Source organism: Salmo salar, chromosome ssa13 (assembly GCF_905237065.1).
Source record: "Salmo salar chromosome ssa13, Ssal_v3.1, whole genome shotgun sequence".
In the NCBI taxonomy this organism is placed as follows: domain Eukaryota; kingdom Metazoa; phylum Chordata; class Actinopteri; order Salmoniformes; family Salmonidae; genus Salmo; species Salmo salar.
The window spans coordinates 19,073,301-19,081,980 of NC_059454.1; the positions used below are offsets into that span (position 1 = coordinate 19,073,301).

Genomic DNA, 8,680 nt, shown 5'->3' on the forward strand with positions numbered 1-8,680 from the left:
GTCTGTCAGCGTAGTGTCCAGAGCATGGAGGCGCTACCAGGAGACAGGGCAGTACATCAGGAAACGTGGAGGAGGCCGTAGGAGGGCAACAACCCAGCAGCAGGACCGCTACCTCCGCCTTTGTGCAAGGAGGAGCAGGAGGAGCACTGCCAGAGCCCTGCAAAATGACCTCCAGCAGGCCACAAATGTGCATGTGTCTGCTCAAACGGTCAGAAACAGACTCCATGAGGGTGGTATGAGGGCCCGACGTCCACAGGTGGGGGTTGTGCTTACAGCCCAACACCGTGCAGGACGTTTGGCATTTGCCAGAGAACACCAAGATTGGCAAATTCGCCACTGGCGCCCTGTGCTCTTCACAGATGAAAGCAGGTTCACACTGAGCACATGTGACAGAGTCTGGAGACGCTGTGGAGAACGTTCTGCTGCCTGCAACATCCTCCAGCATGACCGGTTTGGCGGTGGGTCAGTCATGGTGTGGCATTTCTTTGGGGGGACGCACAGCCCTCCATGTGCTCGCCAGAGGTAGCCTGACTGCCATTAGGTACCGAGATGAGATCCTCAGACCCCTTGTGAGACCATATGCTGGTGCGGTTGGCCCTGGGTTCCTCCTAATGCAAGACAATGCTAGACCTCATGTGGCTGGAGTGTGTCAGCAGTTCCTGCAAGAGGAAGGCATTGATGCTATGGACTGGCCCGCCCGTTCCCCAGACCTGAATCCAATTGAGCACATCTGGGACATCATGTCTCGCTCCATCCACCAACGCTACGTTGCACCACAAACTGTCCAGGAGTTGGCGGATGCTTTAGTCCAGGTCTGGGAGGAGATCCCTCAGGAGACCATCCGCCACCTCATCAGGAGCATGCCCAGGTGTTGTAGGGAGGTCATACAGGCATGTGGAGGCCTGTATGACCTCCATGGGTTGATAAATTCGATTTCCATTGATTACTTTTGTGTGATTTTGTTGTCAGCACATTCAACTATGTAAAGATAAAAGTACTTAATAAGATTATTTCATTCATTCAGATCTAGGATGTGTTATTTTAGTGTTCCCTTTATTTTTTTGAGCAGTATATATATATAAAATTGTGATGTCATGGATGGTCAGTCCTTGCATACATAGCTCTGTCTATTAATCTGAGAGTGGTTACATTTCTACAGGCCCATCCCTCAGCTTTTTACCTAAGAAGAGGCAGGGCAAACGTTTTGTTATTGTTTCATCTGTGGATTTCAAATCAAACTTTATTTGTCACATGTAGACTTTACCGTGAAATGCTTACTTATAAGCCCTTAACCAACAGCGCAGTTCAAGAAGAGTTAAGAAAATATTTACCAAGTAAACTAAAATAAAAAGTAATAATAAAAAGTAACACAATAAGAATAACGAGGCTATATACAGGGGGCACCAGTACAGTCAGTGTGCGGGGCTACAGGTTAGTTGAGGTCATTTGTACATGTAGGGGGGGTGAAGTGACTATGCATAGATAATAAACAGAGAGTAGCAGCAGTGTTCCAAAGTGGTGGGGGGGACAATGTAAATTGTCCGGTGGCGATTTTATTAATTGAAGCTGTTGAGGAGCCTTTTGGTCCTAGACTTGGCGCTCCGGTACCGCTTGCCGTGCGGTAGCAGAGAAAACAGTCTATAACTTGGGTGACTGGAGTCTCTGACAATTTTATGGGCTTTCCTCTGACACAGCCTATTATATAGGTCCTGGATGGCAGGAAGCTTGGCCCCAGTGATGTACCGGGCCGTTCACACTACCCTCTGTAGCGCCTTACGGTCAGATGCCGAACAGTTGCCATACCAGGCGGTGATGTAACCCTTCAGGATGCTTTCAATGGTGCAGCTGTAGAACCTTTTGAGGATCTGGGGACCCATGCCAAATCTTTTCGGTCTCCTGAGGCGGAAAAGGTTTTGTCGTGCCCTCTTCACAACTGTCTTGGTATGTTAGTTGGCGATGTGGACATCAAGGAACTTGAAACTCTCGACCCACTCCACTACAGCCCCGTCGATGTTAATCAATCAATCAAATGTATTCATAAAGCCCTTCTTATATCAGCTGATGTTACAAAGTGCTGTACAGAAACCCAGCCTAAAACCCCAAACAGCAAGCAATGCAGGTGTAGAAGCACGGTGGCTAGGAAAATCTCCCTAGAAAGGCCAGAACCTAGGAAGAAACCTAGAGAGGAACCAGGCTATGAGGGGTGGCCAGAGATTATAACAGAACATGGCCAAGATGTTCAAATGTTCATAGATGACCAGCAGGGTCAAATAATAATAATCACAGTGGTTGTAGAGGGTGCAACAGGTCAGCACCTCAGGAGTAAATGTCAGCTGGCTTTTCATAGCCGATCCTTCAGAGTATCTCTACCGCTCCTGCTGTCTCTAGAGAGTTGAAAACAGCAGGTCTGGGACAGGTAGCACATCCGATGAACAGGTCAGGGTTCCATAGCCGCAGGCAGAACAGTTGAAACTGGAGCAGCAGCACGACCAGGTGGACTGGGGACAGCAAGGAGTCATCAGGCCAGGTAGTCCTGAGGCATGGTCCTAGGGCTCCTGTTCGGCCCGCCTTTTCCTGTAGTCCATGATCAGCTCCTTTGTCTTGCTCACATTGAGGGAGAGGTTGTGGTCCTGGCACCACACTGCCAGTTCTCTGAACTCCTCCCTATAGGCCGTCTCATCACTGTCAGTGATCAGGCCTACCACTGCTGTGTCATCAGCAAACTTAATGATGGTGTTGGAGTCATGTTTGGCCACACAGTCGTGGGTAAACAGGAAATACATGAGGGGACTAAGTACACACCCCTGAGGGGCCCCAGTGTTATGGATCAGCGTGGCAGACGTGTTGTTGCCTACGCTTACCACCTGGGGGCAGCCTGTCAGGAAGTCCAGGATCCAGTTGCAGAGGGTGGTGTTTAGTCCCAGAGTCCTTAGCTTAGTGATGAGCTTTGTGGGCACTATGGTGTTGAACGCTGAGCTGAGTCAATGAACAGCATTCTCACATAGGTGTTCCTTTTGTGCAGGTAAGAAAGGGCAGTGTGGAGTGCGATTGAGATTGCGTCATCTGTGGATCTGTTGGGGTGGTATGGGAATTGGAGTGGGTCTAGGGTGTCCGGGAGGATGCTGTTGATGTGAGCCATGACCAGCGTTTCAAAGCACTTCATGTCTACCAACTTGAGTGCCACTGGGCGGTAATCATTTAGACAGGTTACCTTCGCTTCCGCACATGCTTTGAGTACATGTCCTGTTAATCCGTCTGGCCCAGCAGCTTTGTGAATGTTGACCCCTTTAAAGGTTTTGTTCACATGGGCTACCTAGAGCGTTATCACACAGTCATCCAGAACAGCTGGTGCTCTCATGCATGCTTCAGTGTTGCTTGCCTCAAAGCGAGCATAGGATTTGCCCTTTAAACAGTGGCATATTATCAAGATATCAGTGTCCCCAACAAAAAGGTAAACAATAGGCCTATAACAAATGCAGCATATGGCATTTCTTTTCCACATGTAAATAGCACTTTTCAGTAGTGCTCAAAGCATGCCATTCCATGAGCGCAGCATTTATTTTTCAACTCGAATCAATGACCCCAATCCGTCCTCCGTGACAACAAAATAATAAACAACGGAGTAGGGCTGGCTAATAAGTCCTTAGTTTTGGGGTCATGCGCAGGTAAAACAATTTGGCTAATCTATATGGCCAGTCAGTCCAATAAATGTTATACCCCTTGATCTTCAAGAATAGGACTTGGAAATATGGAATTCCGATACACTTTGGTTTTTAATGTAAAGATATAATTTAATAGTATTATTATATGTAGTAGAAAGCAATGGGTTAGAAGAAGCCTACATAACCAACCCATAAAGTAAAATTAAACATCCATACATGGCCAGCAATGTAAACTTTAACATTGATTTATCCTGCAATAGATGACGTTCAATTGGTAACATACATTTTTGACTTCTTCTAATGCCTCTTAAGGGGAAAGTAATCTAAAGGTAAACGAATGTAATCAGATTACATTACTGAGTTTGGGTAATCCAAAAGTTACTTTACAGATTACAATTTTAGACAACTGTTACGGATTATATTTGTAAAGTAACCTACCCAACCCTCAATATACACCCTCACAATAAATCCATGATTTATTTTAGTCAGCTCTAAAGAAACATTATGATATGAAGAAAATGTATTTCAGAAGAACAGAATATGAGTTGGCATACTGTATGTTAGTTATATGGCTATGCTCCATGTCATAGGCTGTAGGCTTGTTCATTTAGCTGGCAAGATATGCTTATAAGTCCTGTGCCATTATTTTATAGTAAGTGTAAAAGTGATCATTTGAAATAACTAAATATGCTATATTTAGTTATTTGTCAACCTTAGTTGTGAATGATACAAACCTTAGAATGTCTTACAAATCAGAACAGATATGGGCTGCATGAAGAGACTATAGGCTATTGATGATTTGAGAAAGTAGCAAAAAAAGATTTGCGATCTGTTTCTTGCCTCAGGCTGCACAGCTGTTCTCTCATCAAGTGATCATATTTTCACCCATAAGACTATTCTCAATTAAAATCAAGTCTTTACTAATATGTAAAATTTGTTTCGATTTAGAATGTCCCATTATCAAACGGACAGGGGGAAAAGACGGGATATTCCACCCAAACTCTGTATGCCATGGGCCCTCCAACCCTGATCCTGCAGCTAGCAAGTGCTTCATTTGGGAAACTAAGTGGAATCTGTTCAGGAACATCGATAGTAACATGTTTTCACAACAAAACATTTCACTAAACTGTTGAGAGCCCGTCTGCGCGCTCAAGAAAGGAATACAAGGGGAGAGAGAGGAGATGGAAACGCATGGTGGTGAGATATTCTGTATAGCTAAAAGTAATGTGTCACCATTTAATTATGAAAATATAAAAAATGCCCTATTACTAGGCTATTCAAATACAAATTCCCTAATTGTAGGCTAACTGTAAGCCGCCCTGCATAATCAATGAACCAGCAGCATCGCCTAGGACTATACTTTCTCTCCCAGACTCATGGATAGACATTTTGGAGTGTAAGGTAACCAGTCCATCCAGTATGCATAATAATACAGTCCACACTCAAAGGCTAGACCAATTATGTACCAAAGACATCTTAAATCAGTTTTGTTTGATGTTTTCTTGCCATGTGTAATATGTGGAAGGCTACATATTGTATAAGGGCACGATCATTTGAATGTAGTGGGGGGGGCTTGGACACATAAGACCATGCATAAGCTCTATGGGTGTTTTGAATTAATCATCACCTTAGAAAGCATTTACGTTGGTGTCAGAGTGGTTAGAGGGACAAGAGCCCTGAGCACCAGGCCATTAGGACCTGCTGGAGGGACAATAGAGCCCTGAGCACCAGGCCATTAGGACCTGATGGAGGGACAATAGAGCCCTGAGCACCAGGCCATTAGGACCTGATGGAGGGACAATAGAGCCCTGAGCACCAGGCCATTAGGACCTGATGGAGGGACAATAGAGCCCTGAGCACCAGGCCATTAGGACCTGATGGAGGGACAATAGAGCCTTGAGCACCAGGCCATTAGGACCTGATGGAGGGACAATAGAGCCCTGAGCACCAGGCCATTAGGACCTGATGGAGGGACAATAGAGCCCTGAGCACCAGGCCATTAGGACCTGATGGAGGGACAATAGAGCCCTGAGCACCAGGTCATTAGGACCTGATGGAGGGACAATAGAGCCCTGAGCACCAGGCCATTAGGACCTGACGGAGGGACAATAGAGCCCTGAGTACCAGGCCATTAGGACCTGATGGAGGGACAATAGAGCCCTGAGTACCAGGCCATTAGGACCTGATGGAGGGACAATAGAGCCCTGAGTACCAGGCCATTAGGACCTGGTGGAGGGACAATAGAGCCCTGAGTACCAGGCCATTAGGACCTGATGGAGGGAAAATAGAGCCCTGAGTACCAGGCCATTAGGACCTGATGGAGGGACAATAGAGCCCTGAGTACCAGGCCATCAGGACCCGATGATCGTTAGCCAGTTGGGTACTACCGAAGCATGTCAAGAGTGCATATGAGAAGATTACCGCAACTCAACAGTCACATGGAATTTACTGCGGTCATGACTCATGACTGCCGGTGTGGCAGTAATACAGTCACCCCAACAGCCCTAGGTAGGATTTGGAGAATGTTTCAGTGGCAGAAGTTGACTCCTACAGGCACATAATGAAACTGCAACATATGACAAAACAGAGAGAGTGTGGTATGAGAGTATGGTGATGCATTACCCTTAGAAGTTGGTGAGTATGCTTGAGTGTGTGTCTGCTTCTGTGCATGTAACGTTACTAACCCCCTGCAGTGGGTCCACAGTGGTGTGCTTGTCTCCTGTGGTCAAGTGTTTGGAGAAGAAGCTGTCTGGTACAGGGGTGAGTTTCTCATAGCGCGGGTTCCTCTGGCGCTTGTTCCTGGCATCGCCAACCTCCGGGATACTCAGCCACTCCTCATCTGACATTCCTGACAGCTTCCTCTACACACAGAGACCAAGAGCCAGAGAGAGAGAAAGGGAGAGAGAATGAAGAGTAGAATAGACGTATTGCTTTCAATGTCATTATCCATTAAGAGACGGAAAATGTGTCTTTGGCAGATTTAAAAGGCAGGACTGCTCGGAGACAGTACAGGAGAGTTGACTCTGTTGCCATGAGAACACAGTGCCTAACCTTGAGGTCAGAGAACTGCTGCTGGATCTTGGGGCGCTCCATACGGTACTTCTCTATCTCATCCTTCTCCCTCAGCTCCCTGGGGACCACACAGGACAGACTGGGTTAACACAACAGAGCAGTAACACACACACACACACCCACCCACCCTCAAGAGCAGTAACCCACACTAATAAATACATGGAAGTCTCTTCTCTCACCTCCTCTCCTTGCGTCGTTCGTCCATCCTCTTGTCCAGAGCTGCGTAGATGGCGTCTGCCTCCTCGTCGTCTTTCTCATAGGGTCCACTGGAGAACAGACTGCCAGCATAGCCGTTAAACTGAGACAAAGTGGACAGAGGCAGATGTTACAATACGTTGTGAGCTGAGCTGAGCTTTGCCTGAACTTGTTCTTGGGTGTCATGTATAAACAAGCACCTCATCATAGTTGGTGTCATTCAGATCCTCTTCGTCGTCTTCCTGGTTCTTCTTCATCTTGTCCCCCACCGTCCTCTGCCCCGGGGGAGCATGGCGGTCATCCACCGGGTCGTTGGCATCTCGAGCGGGACCGATATCAGACCGGGTGGTGAAACCTGTGGCTCTGGAGACAGAAGAGGTGGAGATAGATGGAGAGATTCAACCACAGACTAGAACATTATTCTTCAATCTAGCCAGCAGATCTGACCCGCTTGCTTACAGCTGCACTAGGGTCAGACAGGCTTCCTGTGTAGATTATTACACAGCAGAGCTGGCGTGAGAGATGGCTTGGAAAACATACCTCAATCCAGGGATGAGAAATGTCATGTTCATCAAATTGTCCCATTATCCCAACTGTTACACTGAGAAGATTAAACAACTGCTAAAAAAAACTACCAGTTGTAACAGTTCAGTTGGGATAATGGGGCAATTCAGAGTATAACTAATTTCTCATCCCTGTATTGAGATATTTTCCGAGCCATATCTCGGGTTGGCTCAGCTGTGTCTTAAACTACAATGGAAGTCTGTCTGACCCTATTGCAGTTGTAAGTAAGCTGGTCGGATCTGCTGGCTATCTTCTGCTCCTGGAGACAACAGCCTCTGTAGTTTTTGTTTCAGTCTGGTTCTGGAGTGTTTACATAGGTAGATAGCGAGCCAAACATTGCATTGGTGCACAAGTAGTTACTAACGTTACTTAATAACAAGAAGGAAGGAATTTTAGACGTATTGCATCTTAACACTATTAGCAAGATTTAGGTACAAGTACTTGATTGCCAGCCAAATTCAAGATTGTTTTCCAGTCAAAGGTAGCTTAGTTACTGTAGCTAGCTAGCTATGAGGCTAAGCTAACTAACATCATGCCTGCTTACCCTCTGCCGAGTCCAGGCACATAGCCTAGCGGCGCAGCCATCCCAAGGAAGGGCTTTTTCTTCTTGCCCATGAGCGGCGAGGACATGGGCATTGGCGGGGGCTCGGCATTACGCCCGCCACCCCGGCCACCTCCAGAGCCTCTACCAGAATTCTGCCCGCCGCCCCCAAAGCCTCTACCATCATTCTGCCCGCGGCCACCGGATCCTCTACCGAAATTCTGTCCACCGCCCCTGGAGCCTCTACCATCATTTTGATTTCTGTTATTATAGTTTCCATCTCTGCTAGCCATCGTAGCTAGTTATACCGACAACGCGGTTCACTCACTAAGGTATAATAAGAACGAGTTCACTTCCGGAATAATCTTCTTCGTGTGATCTCCCGGCAGACTGGAACTTTTGGAAATAATAACATACGCACTTCCTTTTACAATCATGGCATTGGTCTGCAGCAGCGCCCCCTGTGGCGCACCACAACTACTACTGCCAGGCTCTACCAGCAGAGTGCAGCAGACTACAGGAAAATGTGCAGGCTAGGAGAATCATTGCACATATCCCAGACATGGCAACTGGAATTTGTAGTCTAAATGGTTTATTAAGTCTACCTGTAACTACAGGGAATAAATATGCATTGGTTTCGGGTCAT

General features: G+C 46.8%; 1 protein-coding gene across 1 annotated transcript in view; it reads right to left on the reverse strand.

Moving 5' to 3' along the window:
• prpf6 (PRP6 pre-mRNA processing factor 6 homolog (S. cerevisiae)) overlaps positions 1–8,412 on the reverse strand; it is a 31,982-nt gene extending 23,570 nt beyond the window's left edge. The window contains exons 1-5 of the mRNA XM_014134697.2: positions 8,038–8,412; positions 7,130–7,292; positions 6,914–7,032; positions 6,714–6,792; positions 6,347–6,523 (exon numbers count right to left, since the gene is read on the reverse strand). Of these exons, the coding sequence (XP_013990172.1) occupies positions 6,347–6,523; positions 6,714–6,792; positions 6,914–7,032; positions 7,130–7,292; positions 8,038–8,327 (828 nt within the window). The 5' untranslated portion in view covers positions 8,328–8,412. The remainder of the gene's footprint in view (positions 1–6,346; positions 6,524–6,713; positions 6,793–6,913; positions 7,033–7,129; positions 7,293–8,037) is intronic.
• Between the last annotated feature and the right edge of the window lie 268 nt (positions 8,413–8,680).